At 35.7% G+C, this 19,207-nt stretch overlaps 1 protein-coding gene across 3 annotated transcripts in view; it reads left to right on the top strand.

Annotated features, from left to right (window-relative positions):
• LOC149843978 (uncharacterized) overlaps positions 1-19,207 on the top strand; it is a 39,810-nt gene that overhangs the window by 18,712 nt on the left and 1,891 nt on the right. Inside the window, exons 14-20 of one of the 3 annotated variants that reach the window (XM_090000210.1) lie at positions 129-731; positions 842-1,015; positions 2,233-2,463; positions 2,544-2,827; positions 3,145-3,432; positions 6,735-6,857; positions 18,636-18,707. In XM_090000210.1, the coding sequence (XP_089856336.1) occupies positions 129-731; positions 842-1,015; positions 2,233-2,463; positions 2,544-2,827; positions 3,145-3,432; positions 6,735-6,857; positions 18,636-18,675 (1,743 nt within the window). In that variant the 3' untranslated portion in view covers positions 18,676-18,707. Of the gene's footprint in view, positions 1-128; positions 732-841; positions 1,016-2,232; positions 2,464-2,543; positions 2,828-3,144; positions 3,433-6,734; positions 6,858-7,135; positions 8,215-18,635; positions 18,708-19,207 lie in introns of those variants that run through there. The other 2 variants (XM_090000208.1, XM_090000209.1) reach the window with 2 other exon arrangements.

The following is a 19,207-nucleotide window of genomic DNA, read 5'->3' on the forward strand; positions in this document are numbered from 1 at the left end:
GCATGCCTTTCTATTTAGTTATTCTAGTTGTCAGCCTGATTTCATTTTTGCTTATCTGCAACCGGCTTGTCACTTCTTTTTGTTATATATGATTGAAAATCATAATGTTTTTCCATTTATTTCAACAGATGGGTCAGGGAAGAACAACTACTGGCACTGTCATTGCTTGCCTTGTGAAGCTTCGGATTGAATATGAGAGACCTATTAGACTGCCACATGAAGAATTATCTCATGAAGAAGTTGATAGCGGTTCCTCTAGTTGTGAGGAAGCAGGAAATGAAAATATTGCAGGCACATTAGAGATTACGAAAACTAAGCATGGAAATAAGCTGCGATATATTTTCGGAATCAATGATATCTTATTACTACGAAAGATTACAAGATTATTTGACAATGGCATTGAATGCAGGGAAGTCTTGGATGCTGTTATTGATAGATGTTCAGCAATGCAGAATATCCGTCAAGCCGTTCTTCAATATAGAAAGGTCTTTAATCAACAAAATGTGGAACCAAGGGTAAGGAGGGTTGCACTGAATCGTGGTGCTGAATATTTAGAGCGCTACTTTCGGTTGATTGCTTTTGCAGCATATCTCGGAAGTGAAGCATTTGATGGTTTCTGTGGGCAAGGGGAATCAAGGATCACATTCAAAACTTGGGTACATAGGAGACCTGAGGTTCAAGCAATGAAATGGAGCATAAGGTTGCGGCCTGGGAGATTTTTCAATATTCCTGTAATGTTTCTCTCTGAGTTTAGTAGTGGTGTATCTCTTGCTTACAAAAATAAGATCTGCATTAGCCTATGCATTAACAAAAACTTATTGTGTGATCCTTCATATGCCAGGTGGAACTAAGGACACCTCATGAGTCTCATCATGGTGATGCAGTGATGGAAGCTATTGTCATTACTCGTAGTGGTTTTGTTTTGGGGAAGGGTTCTATACTCAAGATGTACTTTTTCCCTGGTCGGAGAACCTCAAGTCACATACAAGTTACTGGTGCTCCACATGTTTTCAAGGTTTTGCTTCTGCATCGTAGGAACCCCTGAATTAAAAACTGCCTTTTCTGTTGCTTCAAAATGCTCAGTGTACCTGTGTTGATTCTGATGCTTCCACAATGTTGATGCTGGTGTCCGCGCAGTTCCATATAGAGACATTTATGCACACACTGTATACATCACATATGGTGATGCAAACTCTTAGGCATGCACACATTTGTATGCATCACATATGGTGACACACACACACATGTACACATTTGCATGGGCTTAGTAAAAATATCAGCTAGGCGTGAGAAGATGTCAAATGCATGTTAGACGTGGTTGTTTGACATTTTGAGCAAGGATTCAAACTCGATCTGATGAAGTTGATTTAGGATCCATGTCTTGTATTGTAACTTGATCCAACAAAAATGGTTGAACTCAAGGGTTCTATATAAGAAGTGCAAGTGGATCTAGTATGTTTTGGACCTATTCACCGACCTGACAAAAAATAATGACTCATATTTGAGGAATCCAGTTACGTAAGGTTGTACATAATTCAAATATGCATTTGGATCTAATTTTAAGATCCATGTTCGAGAAGTGTTGGATGAGACCAAAGGTATGATTGAACTAATTTACTTGACTTGGTAAAGTTTCTAGACCCAATTAGTCAAACAATTGAAATCCAGAGATGGTCAGAGTTCAAACCTGATTACATGTAAGAGCATATCTTACTGAGGTAACTATCTAATATATTTCAGCTTTGGTAAAGCTTTTATCTTCATCTTCCAATTTGAGTTTAAGTTATGGTTAGTAATCTGGCATATATGCTTCCTATTTTTTCATCTTATTGTGTCATAATTGTATTCATGTGCCGTGCAGTATATGACTAGGTCTTTGGAAAAAAAGCATAATACTGTTTGCCAAGATGTCTTTTGCTGCCTGGTCCCTCTCTTTCTTCCAGGACCACAACAAGATTATCTTTGGAAAGGCTGCCTAGTCCATTTAATTTTATGTCAACTTCCCTTAGTTTTTATTGGCAGCATATATGATGTTTGATATTATCTTTCAATGTGTAATTATTATTTTTCCTTTAAAGTTTTCTTATGTATTATGCTAAACAGACAAATTGTCCTGATCTTTATTCGCTCCTTAAGATTGCTCTTGACATATGTTTTATGTGAAACTGGTTCTTTCTAACTCCAGAAAGCATGAGCACAGGATTATCTTGCTGAGAAGCTTTTGCCTTCCAGGTTGATGGGTATCCTGTATATAGCATGACAACACCTACAATTTCTGGTGCAAAAGAAATGCTGAAGCTGTTGGGTGCTAAACCCATGGATCCTCGAAGTATTGGGAAGAAAGTGGTTTTGATTGACCTGAGAGAGGAGGCTGTTGTTTACATCAATGGAACGCCTTTTGTACTGAGGGAGCTGGATCAAGCTGTTGACACACTCAAGCATGTGGGGATCACGGGTCCTCTGGTAGGGAAAATATATTAAACATATGTTTTTTTTTAATCAATACAACTTGATGTGATTTTCTGTACTTATTATCTTCACAGGTTGAGCACATGGAGGCCCGCATGAAAGAAGATATTTTTGCTGAAGTAACACAATCTGGTGGTCGAATGCTTTTGCACCGTGAAGAATTTAGTCCATCAACAGAGCATCCCCATGTGATAGGATACTGGGAAAATGTTTTACTAGATGATGTGAAGACTCCTGCTGAAGTCTATGCTGCTCTTAGAAATGAAGGCTACAACATTAATTACAGGAGAATACCTCTTTCAAGGGAAAGAGAACCCTTAGCTGCAGATGTTGATGCGATTAAGTTATGTACAGATGGGTATGTCATAGAATGATAGAATGCTTGTTGGCCTGTTATAAAAAATGTAGCAGTCTGCATCAACTTGATGGCATTTGAATTAATTCCAGGCAAACTGTAAAATCAGTTTGTGCTGTTCGACTTACTTGCATGAAAAGCAACTGGGGAAAGTTATGAGGCCTACTTGGCACACAATTCAACATGTGTCATGTTTACTTACCACCATAGATTTTATCAGTGTTCCCTATATATAGTTATCATTTTCTTAATCTGGACGTTAATCTATTTGTTCATTGAAAAAGTTGTTGAGTGATACTCAAGCAATCCTTTTTTTTCAGTTCCACAGGCTATTATCTATTTGTTTCTCATACGGGATTCGGAGGTGTAGCATATGCGATGGCTGTTACTTCTCTTAGACTTCGAGCTGATGAATTATCTCTATCAGAGAGATGTGAATCATTTGACAGCAAACATCTTTCTTTGATTCATAAGGAACAGTTGCCATCTAAGCCTTTAGATGAAGAAGAATCCTTCAGACAGGGAGATTACCGTGACATTCTGAGCCTGACTAGAGTTCTAATGTATGGACCGCAAAGTAAAGCAGAAGTAGATGCTATCATAGATAGGTATGCTTGCCTACTGGATTCTTAACAGATTCCTTAGTTGTCATGGGTTCTTTCTCCTGCATATTGTGAACCTTACCACCTTGTGAAATAATAAATCTGCATGGAATTTACATTTATAAACAAATGAGGATATTAGAAGTTTGATGCTTTGTTGCTTCTCATCATTTTTTTAATAATATCACAGTGCAATCCTGGTTTAGTAGGGGCTACTTATCCTTAGTCATTTTTTTATAATCCAAGCTCCTGCATCAGGTATCTAGTTGTATTGCTTGTGTGATTAGAAGTTTTGGAAAATTTCTCGCTTTTCCAACAGGAACAGGAATATGATTTTAGAAAACAGTATAAGGTGCAACTCCTGTTCTCATTAGATCAATATCTTAAAATGTGTCATTTAGCTCAACAAAGTGCACCTATTTATTCTGATCAAGAATCTTCAAGTACTCTTGGCTTATGACAAGTCAACTATGTCACATGGATACTCCATTTTTTACTCCCATTCCGTATCCCCTTATATACAAGTCATATCGGAAACTTCAGAAAATCACTGTATCCACATATCCTCATCCGTATCCATGTGGAGCAAGTCGATGAATAATGAAGTGTGGCGTCTGTCTCAAGGCCTAAGTTGCATTTCCTAGTGCACCAAATTCATACTCTTACAACAGAAACCAAAAGGTTCTTGTTCCTAACATGTGTTTGTCACTTGGCTAACAGATCGTCACACAGTTTCATCCAAAGCCAATCTTCAAGTTCTAACCATATGAATCCACGGATAACTGTTAGTATATTTTTGTTAGGAACCAGACAAACTTCACAAGCCAATCCAATTCCCAAGAGTGCATGTAATTTCTAGTCCCTCTAATTCCTTAATGGTAGACCATCAGAACCATAACTGCTGTCTCTTTTTAAAAAATGTCAACACAGAGCCTGCTTTTTTGGAATTTGATGAGAGAAAACTGAGGCATCCTTCTCATGGCCAGAAGGATATCAACTACACAGAGATACTGTCAAATAGATAAAAAAGTGGACGGAGGCATGATGTGGACACGGTCTCATGGCTTTTTTGTCCATGTTTTGATATTCTTGTTCTTTAAGAACTGTAGTTACAACAGTAGTGGCATGGAAGAAATTAGTGAGTTTCCAAGATGATCAAATGTTTAACCATCAGTTTGTCAATGGTTTCAAAATGCTTCCTGGTGTCAAATTTGAAAATTTCCAGCTAGAGGTGCTCCACATTCTTTATCCTCGCTGTTTATCATATGTGAAAAGTGAAGGATATACAGAACATTTAGTCTAGGTCTTTTTTCTTGAGGAGGTGCATGAAGATGAGGAAAGGCAGCCAATGGATGGAAAGTCATTTCTAGCCATTAGATAATGACATCAGCGCTGTCATGAAGTTACAATATTTTCATGGGTGATCAGTTCAGACATTTAGCATCTGTGATACATTGATGATAAGTAATAAGCAAGGAAATCATGGTACGTGTGTACGTTTATTTTTAAGAGTCAACATCATGTGAAAGGTTTCTTCTGTCAAAAAAGTAACATATATTGTAAAGTCCCATTTGATTACTTGATGGAAAGTGATGTGTGGCATTTCATCTATAAGGTCAAGGATACATAAAGATCCTTCTGAGCAATAGCACCATATAGGCTCAAGGAAAAACATTTCCTAGGAACTAAGGAAGAAGGGATTGATTGATTTATGTCAACACTAGTAGTTTCATAATACTTCTTGTCATAAGCATTACACAAAAAATGTTATTGTTACTCCAACTGAGTCCACTTAACGAGATTGACTAGAGTCTGAATATACTGGAAAGTATTTTCGTAGTTGCAACACATGTTTTCTTTTCATGTTAAGTAGTTGTAGCCGGCACATTAAACTAGTGTGGCAGTTTACCTTGGATTTCCCGCATAGATGCAGTGTCTTAGGACACCTATAAAGGAGTATTGACTTTCTATAATGCCAAGCCCAACTAACTCCACAATGGCCAACATAAGAGGAGAATTCTGAGAATCTTGGACATAGTTTTAAAAGTAGTCATTAATTACTTTCCATTTCAATTTCAACTTAGTTTTATCATTTGATGTTTTTAATTATAATGATTTAAAATTGTTGTTCAAGATAATATGCACGTGTGTGTGTGTGTGTGTGGTCGTGTCCCTGTGTCCTAATTTCTGATAGCTGTCATGTTGTACCAGGCATATCTGCAGCCCGTCCTGATCCGCGTCCATATAAACTTGACAGTTTATAAGAGATAAATTATGAAAACTTGATTCTTACTATGTTAGAACATAAGTTCTATTGCCTCTACAAAGTCTATCAGTTATTCATTGTTAGTTTATTAGAGTCCATCTGTCCAGGGTAAAATGCACAAGCAGGTCAATAGAGATGATTAAAGATAATACTTTGAGCTATTTGTAAATTTGCATAATTTATGTTGTCATTTTTTTTCTCAAAGGTGATTTGTCGTTTCTGGCCAGCTTTGTTTCAAATTATATAAAGACATATTTAAGCCAAGGAAACAAATTGGGGATCATGGGCTCACTAGTCACTCCCAATGCATAGTAGATGTCCTCTACTATCTCATCTCCAAGTTCTTATAAGAATGATAATAAGGGGTTTGTGTTGTGGTGATAAAAGCTCCTATGACTCCTGGAGGCATATAATGATCAAGGAAAAACAACCTTTCTTAGGTGTGTAATACTGATTTGACCAAAGTTACAGGAAGCTTTATGGATATGTGGGAAGTGCGCTTGTCAGAAACTTTCTTTGGAAGCACGATACTCCTTGCTTTCAAAATTTGATGGGAATATCAATTCTCTCACGCTTCTCTTGTGCTTCTCACATATTTCTTTCTTGCTTCCTTACATGCTTTTTATGCGCTTCTCTCATGCTTCTTTTCAGGTTTTCCATGTGCTTCCTTTCACGCTTCCCACCCACTTCCCATGTACTTTTTCTAAGTTGGTAACCATTATTTTTATATTTTGAGATGAATTTAATTCTTACACTTCAACATCATGAAAATTTAAGAATTAGTCATTTTTGTGTTAATTTTTATTTCCTTCCCATTCAATTAGCATCTCACTTCCCAATCGCATATCACTTCCTTTTTTATTCTTATTTTGCTTTCAAATTGATTTCTTGATTCTCGGTTCTTATAAATTATAAAATACCTCGCTTCTCGCTTTCACTTCTAGTTTCGATTCCCACTTCCGCTTCCTTGTCTAGTAACCTTGGATTTGACTCAACTTTGGAATGACTAACGTGAAAAGGTGTTCTGCTGCTGTTTTTAAAGGTGTGCGGGTGCTGGTAACCTTAGAGACGACATCTTCCACTACAAAAAAGAGTTGCAGAGATGTTCTGAAATTGATGATGAGAACAAGTCATACCTTATGGATATGGGTATCAAGGCCTTAAGGTCAGTAATAAGATTTTGGCAGAATGCAACTGCTACTATCTGTCTTCCAATGCTAATCATGTGATTTTTTTCTTTTTCTTTTTTTGCCTCTGTTTTTACTGAATTGCATCTCTGCTTTCTATGAATATCTACTTGGTGTATCTTTCACTGAATCAACAAGCCATTGTTCTCGTTATTCTCATAGTGACAAGCTTGCCTGGATTTTCAACATTCATCAAACTAAATTCTGCATTACTTGTCATGAGATGCTATCGCTAAATCATTGTGAATGCTTGTAGGCGGTACTTTTACCTGATTGCATTCAAGTCTTATCTCTTTACTACTGTGAACACTACTACTAGCGCAAGTGAATCTGGATTCACTGCATGGATGGAGGCCAGACCAGAACTGGGGCACCTGTGTGACAACCTGAGGCTGGACAAGTAGCAGGTTTTTTGGGTTTCCCAGTGCATACATAATGTTATCATGTAGAAGATGTGATGTGTGAGCATTGCGTATAGTATAGTCAGCATCTCTTCCTCTATAGCCAGCATGGTAGGAAGTGTGGACCGCGGCAGATGTACCACTATGAGGTTTTACATGTCAGATGTTTAGGTTTCTTTGTCCAGCTGGGATAACTGAGATGTGCATCGAGTGCCTTGCCAGCACATGTAAGCTTTTGTATTTGGTTTAGCAAAAGGCAGCATATTGTTTTGAAGATCAGATCCTAAATTCTGCAGCTTGATCCTACGCGGTGTTTATAGGGGATTAGAATATTGAGAATTGCTCACCCTGTGTATACCAGGTTTCAAAGTTTTTACTTTGTTTGTTTGCGACAGTACATTATATTCCTGGATCAGAATGCTGAGAGGTGTACAGTATGTGCATACAAATAATGTACAGTGAATGACATGTAGTGATATTCCAATTTGTCATACAAATAGTTTATATTCTGACTTTCTGTTTCTTGTATCTGCCTTTATATCCATCCTTTTAGACTGGTGAACTCAATATTCAATGATGCTCAAAAGTTGCCCCAAGGGGTTTGGTGCAGTGGAAGGGGCCTTGCCAGTAGACGGGTGGTCAGGGTTCCATTTCCATGAGCATCAGCCCCTTGCATTAATGAGGCCAAAGGATAAGCTCTTTCTCAGCGAAGCTTGGTGACTTCCTGGGGCAAGGGTTGTGGCATGGGTTTACACTGTCCGGATAGCAACCGTAAGTACGGCAGGCTTATCCAGCGGGATTAGGTCTCTGATTCGAAGGGTGGTTTCTTGTCCTTATGTTAAAAATAATGCTAAAAATTTGTCAGAGGTATGTTATACAGGATTGGGTGTATATATCATTATTCCTGTTTGAGACAATATGGTGGTTTCCTTAAGGATTGTCAATATGAGATTATGGTGCCTTTTTTCGTCACAAGGTGATATTCATTTGCATAATCTGTGTACCTGATCTCAATCCACTAATTCTGCCAATTCCAAAATGCCATATTTAGACCCAAGGGGTTGCCCATTTGGCCCCGAGCTTGGGGATAGAAGGCTTTCCCGTTCCAAGTTTGAGTTCCTATGTGGGCAATCGCTTCTGCAAGGTGTGTTACGACAATGAAGTCATACATGATACTTCAAGTACAAGGTTTTGATGATGAACAAGTGAATCAACTGCATTTCAGCTAAGACAATTAAGAAAGATGACAAGCATTGAAGAATTCGATGAAGAATCTTTGAAGACTAGTGTGCAAATGTTAAATTCATTAAGAGTCTTAGATTCTTGTAAGAGCCTTACTTAAAGTGCATATTTCAGTTGCATTTCACCTAAAAAGTCTTTAGAAAAACTTTTTTAAAAGAACCCTTCATGAAAATCTTTTTAGAAAACTCTTTATTTAATTTTTTGTGTTTATTAGTCGACTAATAGACTCACCAGTCGACTAATCTTTTCGCGTCAAATTTTCTAAACAAAATGTCATTTTTGTCAAATTAGTCAACCGAAGGTTTTATCAGTCGACCGGACAGAATGTCTGTTTTCTAGAAATTTAGCAGCAGTCGACTAATGATTTTATCAGTCGACCAGACAAAACATGTATTTTCAGAAAAATTTAGCAGCAGTTGACTGAAAGGTTTTTCAGTCTACTGAAGATATTATCAGTCGACTAATTTTTTGTCTAGTCGACTAAGTTTCAAAACTTCAGATTTTCAAACGGCTTGATAAACACTTAGTCGACCGACGATAACTGTCAGTATATTAATAGTTAACTATCAGTCGACTAACTATTGTTCCAGTCGACTAATTTTGTCATTTTTCCTGAAACTTTTGAAAGGCGTGTCTTTTCATTTTTCAAACATTTTGATCGTTCAAAATAGACTGTTTTGACACCCTTTCATACCCTCAACGTATGAAATTTTTCAACTGCATTCCACACTCAAAAGCAATGTAATCCAATCGATTTACATTGAATTACTCTTTGCTTTTCACTCATATTCATTCTTTCACTCACTTGATATTTTTCACTTTAGTTTTCACTCAAATTCCTTTGAGAGACAGTGAATTCGTGAGTTGAGTATTCCAACAACCTCAAAAGCCAATTGCATCTCATTTGCATTCATAAAGACTTATAGGTTTTTTGTAAGTTGTTACTTATTTCAATTTTCTGTAAAAGGAAGGACTCATTGGTTTAAAGGAATTGTTTGCTTTCAGTAGGTGTGTTACTGAAAGTGGGACCGAATTTGGTTTGTGTATGATCTTGTAGTTACACAAGGTTGATAGTGGAAATCTCAAGCGGGTTTTGCTTGGGTACTGGATGTAGGTCGGGAAAAACTGAACCAGGATAAATTATTGTGTTCTTTGTGTGATTGCTTTGTGAAATTTTAAAATCCGTCAAAATTTCGAAGACGATATTTAAAAGCACTATTCACCCCCCCTCTAGTACTCGTTGCCTCGATCCTATTGTACTTTCATTTGGTATCAGAGGAGGTTTGCTATTATTTTGATTTGACCATCATCTAGCATGACAACAACATCATCTCAGCACAAAGAAGGATGCTCCTCTGTTCGTCCTCCTCTCTTCGACGGAATAAACTATGGATACTGGAAAGTGAAAATGACAATATTCTTACAATTCATGGATCTCGAAATTTGGAGAGTTGTTTCAGAAAAGTATCAAATGCCATCAACTGATTTCAGTCAATGGACTGATGAAGAAAAGAAGATTGTTTCACTTAATGCCAAAGCTATGAATGCATTGTATTGTGTCGTTGACAAGGTAGAGTTCAATCATATATCTCAATGCTCTACAACAAATAAAATCTGACATACTCTTCTCGTGACTCACGAAGGTACGTCAAAGGTAAAGGAATTTAAAATCGCTTCTTTAGTTCATAAATTTGAATTGTTTAAAATGAAGCAAAATGAATCTATATCGGACATGGTAACAAGAATGATCGATATCAGTAACACTCTAAAATCCCTTGAAAAAGAATATTCACAAGTGGATTTAGTCAGAAAAATCCTAAGATATTTAACTCTTGAATGGAAGAGAAAAACCACAGCTATTGAGGAAGCAAATGATTTAAACACTCTCACTCTTGAAGATTTGGTTGGTAACTTAATGACATGAAGTCCAACTTTAAGACAGACAAGAAGAAGAACCCAAGAAAAAATCTCTTGCTTTTAAGGCTACTTCTGACTCTGAAAATTCAGAATAAGATGAAGATGAAGATATTGCTCTCATTACAAGGCAATTCAAAAGATTCATCAAAAAGGGAAGATTTTAAAGAAAGGTAAAGAAAGCAGATTCTTCCAATCCTAATGAAGTCAAGTGCTTTAACTGCAAAAAGGCATGATACATCAAGAAAGATTGACCTCTTCTCAAAATCAAGCCCAAGGACCAATTCAAGAAGAAAAAGACATTTCAAGCATGTTGGGATGATAGTGACTCATCTTCCAGTGAAGAATCAAATGAAGAAGTCGCCAACATGTGCTTTGTAGCACAAGAAGACTCGGTAAGTCAATTTGAGTATGATGATTTATTAGAAGCATTTAATGATTTATATGCTAAATTTAAAAGTCTAAAATCTAAAAACAAAGAGTTAAAAACTGAAAATTCAACTCTTGACTCTCAAAACAAAGTGTTACTTCAAGAGATAGAAGATCTCAAGAAGGAAAACTCTTGTCAAGCATTTGAGATAAAAGAAATTGGAATTAGAACCAATCTCTTACAAAAAGAAATAACTAGTCTAAAAGAAAAATCAAATGATCTTCTTTCTATAGTGACCAAATTCACAAATGGACAAAGAATTTAGAAAGACTTCTTGGTTCTCAAAGATGCTCAGTTAATAAAACCGGATTGGGATATAGCTTCTTTGATACTCAAAATAGACCAAACTATGTGGTGAAGAATCAAAGACAATATTCTCAACCATTTGTTCAAAGAACTAAATTTTCTAGTTATAATAAAAATACATCTAATCATGAAACTTATAATGCTTATAAGCCTAGACATGATTACTCTGGAAATGCTAAATCTTTTTATCAAAGGAAACCAAAATCCAAATGGATATGGGTTCCTAAGACTGACTCGCATGGATCCAAAGATAGAAAATGGTCAAATGTTTTGTCTTCTAATTTTGTTGTAGGTACACAAAATAAGAAGCAAATGGATATTGGACAGCGGTTGTTCCAAACATATGACTGGAAGGCCGGAGTTATTTTTCACCCTCCAAAGTAAGGATGGAGGAACCGTCACCTTTGGTGACAATAACAAGGGAAAAGTAATCGGTATTGGTAACATTGGTAATACAAATATTCCTTGATAGAAAATGTTCTTTTAGTAGATGGTTTAATGCATAATTTATTATCCATTAGTCAATTATGTGATAAAGGTTTTCTTGTTTCTTTTGAACATGATTTATGCTTAATTTCTGATTTTCAATCTAAAAAGATCATTTTTAAAGGTAAAAGAAGGAACAATGTGTATGAACTTTATCTAGATGAGTTACCCACTTTTAATGAAAAATGTCTTATTGTTTCAAATGAAATTCAATGGTTATGGCACAAGAGACTTGGACATGTTAACTTTAAAATTATTTCCAAGTTATCCAAGAATGATCTTGTTAGAGGCTTACCTAGAATACCATATAAGAAGGATCACTTATGTGATGCTTGCCAAATGGGTAAACAAATCAAGAGTTCTTTTAAAGCAAAAGATATAGTTTCAACAAAACGTCCTCTTGAACTTTTACATTTAGATCTATTTGGACCATCTAGAATTCAAAGTTTGAATGGTAGCAAGTATGCTTTTGTTATAGTAGATGATTATTCTCGATTTACATGGGTGATTTTTCTAAAAAGCAAAAATGATGCTTTTTCTGAATTTTCCAAACTTTGTAGAAGAATTACAAATGAAAAATCTACATCTATTATTAAAATTCGTAGTGATCATGGTGGTGAATTTGAAAATGAATCTTTTCTAAAGTATTGTGATTTACATGGTATATCTCACAACTTTGCTTTTCCTAGAGCGGCTCTACAAAATAGAGTTGTTGAAAGAAAGAATAAAACTTTGCAAGAATGTGCTAGAACTATGCTTCAAGATAAAAATTTACCAAAATACTTTTGGGCTGAAGCAATAAATACATTATGTTATGTTTTAAACCGTGTTCTTATTCAACCAATCTTACATAAAACATGTTTTGAATTATATTATAATCGTATACCAAAGATCTCATATTTCAAATTTTTTGTTAGTAAATGCTTCTTGTTAAATACCAAAGATAATCTTGATAAGTTTGATTCAAAATCAGATGAATTAATATTTCTTGGATATTCTTCTAGAAATAAAGCTTATCGTGTTTTTAATAAAAGAATATCTTGCATTGAAGAATCTTTACATGTTGCATTTGATGAGAATTGTGAGCAGGTTATACCTCTAAGCGAAGGAGAATAAGTAATACTTCAAGAAGAACCTTTGATAGAGAGTACTTCTCAAGAAAATGTTCATCTTTAACCTGTTTGGAAAGAAGTTCTCAATCATCAACATGAACAAGTTATTGGAGAAATAAAGAGTGGTGTCCAAACTAGAAGGCAATTGCAATATATTGCAAATATTGCTTTCATATCTAAAATAGAACCAACGAATATCAATGAGGCTTGTGATGATGAATTTTGGCTTTTGGCCATGTTTAAAGAATTTAACCAATTTACTAGAATGATGTATGAGATCTAGTTGATAGACCAAAAGATCATCCAGTAATTGGAACAAGATGGGTCTTTCGAAATAAGCTGGACAAAAATGGCGAAGTCATTCGAAATAAAGCAAGACTAGTAGCACAAGGCTATAATCAAGAAGAAGGCCTAGATTTTGATGAAACCTATGCACCAGTGGCTCGATTGGAGTCAATTCGAATGATGTCTGCTTTTGCTAGTTACATAAATTTTAAGTTATATCAAATTGATGTTAAGAGCTCATTCTTAAATGGACATATCAATGAAGAAGTTTTTGTAGAGCAACCTCCAGGCTTTGAAAATGAGAAATATTCAGAAAAAGTCTACAAATTAAAAATAGCTTTGTACGAACTTAAATAAGCACCAAGAGAGTGGTATGAAAGACTACGAAATTTTCTAGAACAATCTGGTTTTTCCATTGGTCGGGTAGACTCCACTTTATTTATTAAAAATCTTAATTCAGATATTCTTATTGTGCAAATTTATGTTGATGACATAATATTTGGTTCTACTAATGATTCTCTTTGTAAAGAATTTGCTAAAGCTATGCAAGAAGAGTTTGAAATGAGCTTGATGGGCAAATTAAACTACTTTTTTGGACTTCAAATAAAGCAAACTAAAGAAAGACTCTTCATCAACCAGGCTAAGTATACAAAAGAACTTCTCAAGAGGTTTGGGATGGACTCATCGAAATCAAGAAGAAATCCTATAAGTACAACTACTTCTCTTGATAAAGATGAAAATAGTAAAAATGTAGATACTAAGCTCTACAGAGGTATGATTGGATCTCTATTATACTTAACTGCTAGTCGACCTGATATAATGTTTAGTGTTTGTATGTGTGCTAGATTTCAAGCTAATCCAAAGGAAGCTCATTTAACTGCAGTAAGACAAATTCTTCGTTACTTGAAAGATACTTCAGATTTTGGTTTGTTTTACCCAAAACCATCTTTCTTTAATTTAGTTTCATATAGTGATGCAGGTTTTGCAAGAAGTAAATCTGATCGCAAGAGTACTAGCGGAACTTGTCATTTCTTAGGAAATTCCTTAGTCTCTTGGTTTAGTAAAAAGCAAAATTCAGTGTCACTCTCAACAACCGAAGCAAAATATATAGCGGCTAGTTTAGCGTGTTCACAAGTACTATGGATGAAACAGACCTTAAAAGATTTTTGTTTGAATTACTCCACAACAACTATTTATTGTAATAACACTAGTGCTATAAATCTTTCGAAAGATCCTGATCAGCACTCAAGAACTAAGCATATTGAAGTTACACATCATTTCTTAAGAGATCGTGTGTTAAAAGGAGATATTTCGTTAAATTTTATATTCACTAATAAACAACATGCCGATATCTTCACTAAACCACTTAAAAATGAAGATTTTATGAGAATTAGGAGAGAACTAGGCATTTGCTCATTTTTAGATTTATAAAATGCTAATTTTTGAACAAAATCTCAAAATTGCAGCTTATTAGTCGACCGATAAACTTCTAGTCGACTGATATTTTTTTTTTAAATTTCAATTGAAGGGACCCGATACCCCTTGGTTTTTTTTAAACACTTATTTTTTTTTAAAGGGCACCGTTTCATTTTTACACCCATTTGTTTTCCCCTTTTCTTAAACAAAACCCTCTCTCTCTCTCTCTCTCTCTCTCTCTCTCTCTCTCTCTCTCTCTCTCTCTCTCTCTCTCTCTCTCTCTCTCTCTCTCTGTCTCTTCCGAAAATCCCTCGGAGTGTCGGTCGCACCCCTCCTCGCCGGAATCCTCTTGCTGTGACAGGGTGCCTCTTCAGCCAACGCCGCTTGTGGAAGCCTCCTCTCACCTGCCATCAACCACTGCATCATCTTCTATTTCTGTAGCAGACGGACTCCTCCTCGCCTCTTCCCTCTTGCCTAAAATTCGTGGAAACTCGACATCCCTTTTGGTGGGTTGTTACTGTCGATTGTTTTGACCACTATCAACGACCTTGATCATAGAAGGCACAGTGTCTGCATCACATAAAGTGTTTTTGTTGCATTGGTTCTCCGCCACGATGTCGGACAACATCTTCCTTCCGCCGGACGTCATTTTTAAAGCATTTGGAAGTCGACATCAACTATGATTCTTCTTTGACAGGTGAATCTGTTTCGTTCCTTATCAACCATGCCTCGTCAGAAGACTGCATCTGCACAAGGTTCTCCTCCAACTACACCACAAGTACGTCATGGATTTTCTCTCAGACTACTCAGAAATTCTCTTTTATATGATATTTTTGGATCGATTTCTGCACTCCCTATTTTACCATGCCGAAATGTCCTGTTTCACCTATTTTCTTGTTACAAAATTAGAGAATTATTCTCAGGCATTTCCCACCTTTTTGACGTCGGTGCAGACCCCCTTCATTATCCTTTTCTGATCCACTTGTTTTACACAAATTTACAAATTGATCATGAAACTGGATTTCTTTCCTCTCTTGTTCGCGATGTTGAAATTGAGTTTGATTCTAAACTGCTTGGACAAATCCTAGATATTCCACCTTCAGAAACTCTTTTCAATACTATTGAACTTAATGATGAAAGAATTTTTGAACAAATTCTTCTTCCCGGTGCACCTCATTGTCCTCTTTTCAAAAATATCAATCTTCAAACTCGTGCACGCATTGCTGGATGAATTTCTTCCCACAATGTTCTACCTAAAACTGGGTCTTTTGATTACTATTCCACAGATCTCTCTACAACTCTTTATGTCTTATTTGAAAACATTTCTGTAAATTGGGCCAACGTGTATTTTACTAATTTGTGGAAACAAAAACCTTTTCTTCTGTATGGATGTCTTCTTACTCGTATTTTCAGATATTTTAAAGTACCCTTAACCAATGAAAAATATATTGAACAAAAGGAGTTCTTTGATTAAACTATTTTTAAACGTATGAAAATCAAATATCTGCCTTCTTTAAACTTTGATCAAACTGAACCATTAATCTCTGAACCCTCACCATCTTCTGTGACACCTTCATCTCAAGCAAAACGAAAGAAATTCTCTACTAGTCAAGACAATGATGAAATTTTGCAGCGAATGGAAGCTTTGGAGCTACATCAACACACTTTTCGTGAAGATGTGACTCAACAACTTTCTTCAATTCAGAAAGATATTGCTGAACTCAAAGAAATCATCAAGCAACACTTCTCTTGATCTTTGATTAATGTCCTTACTAAACTTTGATACTTTATGAGTTGTAATATTTTGAACTTGAATTTGCATTTTGCTTATGCTATGTCTGCCCTTACTCTTTTTTATTATGACAAAGGGAGAGAAATAGATAGAACTTGCATGAGACATTAAGAGAAAAAGATAGAACTTGTATTGTATGAGAAATTAAGAGAAATAGATAGAACTTGCATGAGACATTAAGAGAAAAAGATAGAACTTGCATGAGAAATTATGAGAAAAAGATAGAACTTGCATGATAAATTAAGAAAAAAAGATAGAAATTGCATATTGCATCATGACATGAAAATTACATCATGTGAAAGCATTGAAAATTGCATTTATGAAAAAGTTTTAAAAATGCATGAAGTAATAATGGAAATGCAAACCAATCAATATGTGATATATGTGCTTTGAATATACTAACTTTTAATGTTTTGCAGCATATTGATAGTGGGAGTAAAATCTCTATCTATGCATCTAAATGTTTCATCTTTGATTAGTTTGTCATCATAAAAAAAGGGGAGATTGTTACGATAATGAAGCCATACATGATACTTCAAGTACAAGGTTTTGATGATGAACAAGTGAATCAACTGCATTTCAGCTAAGGCAATGAAGAAAGATGACAAGCATTGAAGAATTCGATGAAGAATCTTTGAAGACTAGTATGCAAATGTTAAATTCATTAAAAGTCTTAGATTTTTGTAAGAGCCTTACTTATAGTGCATATTTCGGTTGCATTTCACCTAAAAAGTCTTTAGAAAAACTTTTTTAAAAGAACCTTTCATGAAAATCTTTTTAGAAAACTCTTTATTTAATTTTTCGTGTTTATTAGTCGACCAATAAACTCACCAGTCGACTAATCCTTTCACGCCAAATTTTCTAAACAAAATGTCATTTTTGTCAAATTAGTCGACCGGACAGAATGTCTGTTTTCTGAAAATTTAGCAGCAGTCGACTAATGATTTTATCAGTCGACCGGACAGAACATGTATTTTTAGAAAAATTTAGCAACAGTCGACTGAAAGGTTTTTCAGTCTACTAATGATATTATCAGTCGACTAATTTTTCCTCTAGTGGACTAAGTTTCAAAACTTCAGATTTTCAAATGGGTTGATAAACACATTAGTCGACCGATGATAAATGTTAGTCTACTAATAGTTAACTATCAGTCGACTAACTATTGTTTCAGTCGACTAATTTTGTCGTTTTTCCTGAAACTTTTAAAAGGTGTGTCTTTTCATTTTTCAAATGTTTTGATCGTTCAAAATGGACTGTTTTGACACCCTTTCATACCCTCAACGTATGAAATCTTTCAACTATAAATATGAGTGCATTTCACACTCAAAAGAAATGCAATCCAATCGATTTATATTGAATTACTCTTTACTTTTCACTCATATTCATTCTCTCACTCACTTGATATTTTTCACTTCAGTTTTTCACTCAAATTCCTTTGAGAGACAGTGAATTCGTGAGTTGAGTATTCCAACAACCTCAAAAGCCAATTGCATCTCATTTGCATTCATAAGAAGGGCTTATAGGTTGTTTTGTAAGTTGTTACTTATTTCAATTTTCTGTAAAAAGAAAGACTCTTTGGTTTAAAGGAGTTGTTTGCTTTCAATAGGTGTGTTACTGAAAGTGAGATCAGATTTGGTCTGTGTATGATCTTGTAGTTACACAAGGTTGATAGTGGAAATCTCAAGCGGGTTTTACTTGGGGACTGGATGTAGGTCGGGAACCAGGATAAATTATTGTGTTCTTTGTGTGATTGCTTTGTGAATTTTCAAAATCCGTTAAAATTTTGAAGACGATATTTAAAAGCACTATTCACCCTCCCCCCCCTCTAGTGCTCGTTGCCTCGATCCTACTGCACTTTCAAGGTGAAATATAGTGGCTCTTCATGGGGGTCGATGGGAGTGCACTGTGGTTTTATGCCGTTGAAACGGGGACAGTGGGTATGGCAGGTTAAACCAGCATGACCAGGTCTCTGATTCTGGAGGCGATCCCCCACTCCCATGGGGTAAAAAATGTCACATTTATGCATAACAGCCCTCTTGATGGCTGTAATTTTCAGGTATTACCTTTCTTGCAACATTTCTGATGGAAGAAGAATTCCTTAGATAAGAGGCCCTTCGACCTTTGTTGTTAACCTCTAAATCATGTCCATTGGTCGAGGCCCGAGAGATGGATTGATACAGAAAAAATGGTAGAATGCATATTTTACTTTCATTTTTCTTCTCCTAAGTTAAAAAAAGGAATAACAATAATGAATTTGAAAACAGTAGAATCCAAAGTAACCACGCTTTACATATTCTTTAAAAAATATCCAAAAATTGATTTTCATCTCTTCTGTGAGCTGATCTTGGAGAATTTGTTTATTTTTATTTTAGGGTGGAAAACCCACCTCCGGAGCGTGTTGGTTTGTCCTGAAGGCATAAAACATGGAAGAGGGGGAAAGCTTCGCTCGAGGCCAAGCGGGCAACCCCTAGGGTTTGTTTTTCTCTTTTTGTTTATTAAAGATCTTCAATAGTGAAAGTAAACCCTCTTAATATTTTAATTGCAGTCATGAGTCTGGTCTGAAATTAGTAAACTGTTTGCAAAAACCAATTTCGTCCAACCTATCCAAGTTCGTGTCAGTCTTTTCACATATAAAGAAGTGCAATCAAATTGAGTCACTTTTTACTGATCCAGTTCTATTGTATGTCCTCTTTTTAAAGATCCAGTTCGATTTTATGTTACCGGTCTAGAAACGCCTCATACTTATTTTCTTGGAAAATGCTGATATGCTACCACCAAGAATGAACCCCTTTTAGCATTCATCTAACACCATTGTGATTCTTGGGAAAGACAGAAAAACACCAACATTGCATGCACAAGGGCCATGCACCCCTTATTCAGTTTGATATGAGCTCGTGTGCAGATCCCGAACAAGGGCTGCTCAGTTCAGCATGACAGGATTGTG

This window comes from Nuphar pumila, chromosome 3 (assembly GCF_984573655.1).
Source record: "Nuphar pumila chromosome 3, dmNupPumi1.hap1.1, whole genome shotgun sequence".
In the NCBI taxonomy this organism is placed as follows: domain Eukaryota; kingdom Viridiplantae; phylum Streptophyta; class Magnoliopsida; order Nymphaeales; family Nymphaeaceae; genus Nuphar; species Nuphar pumila.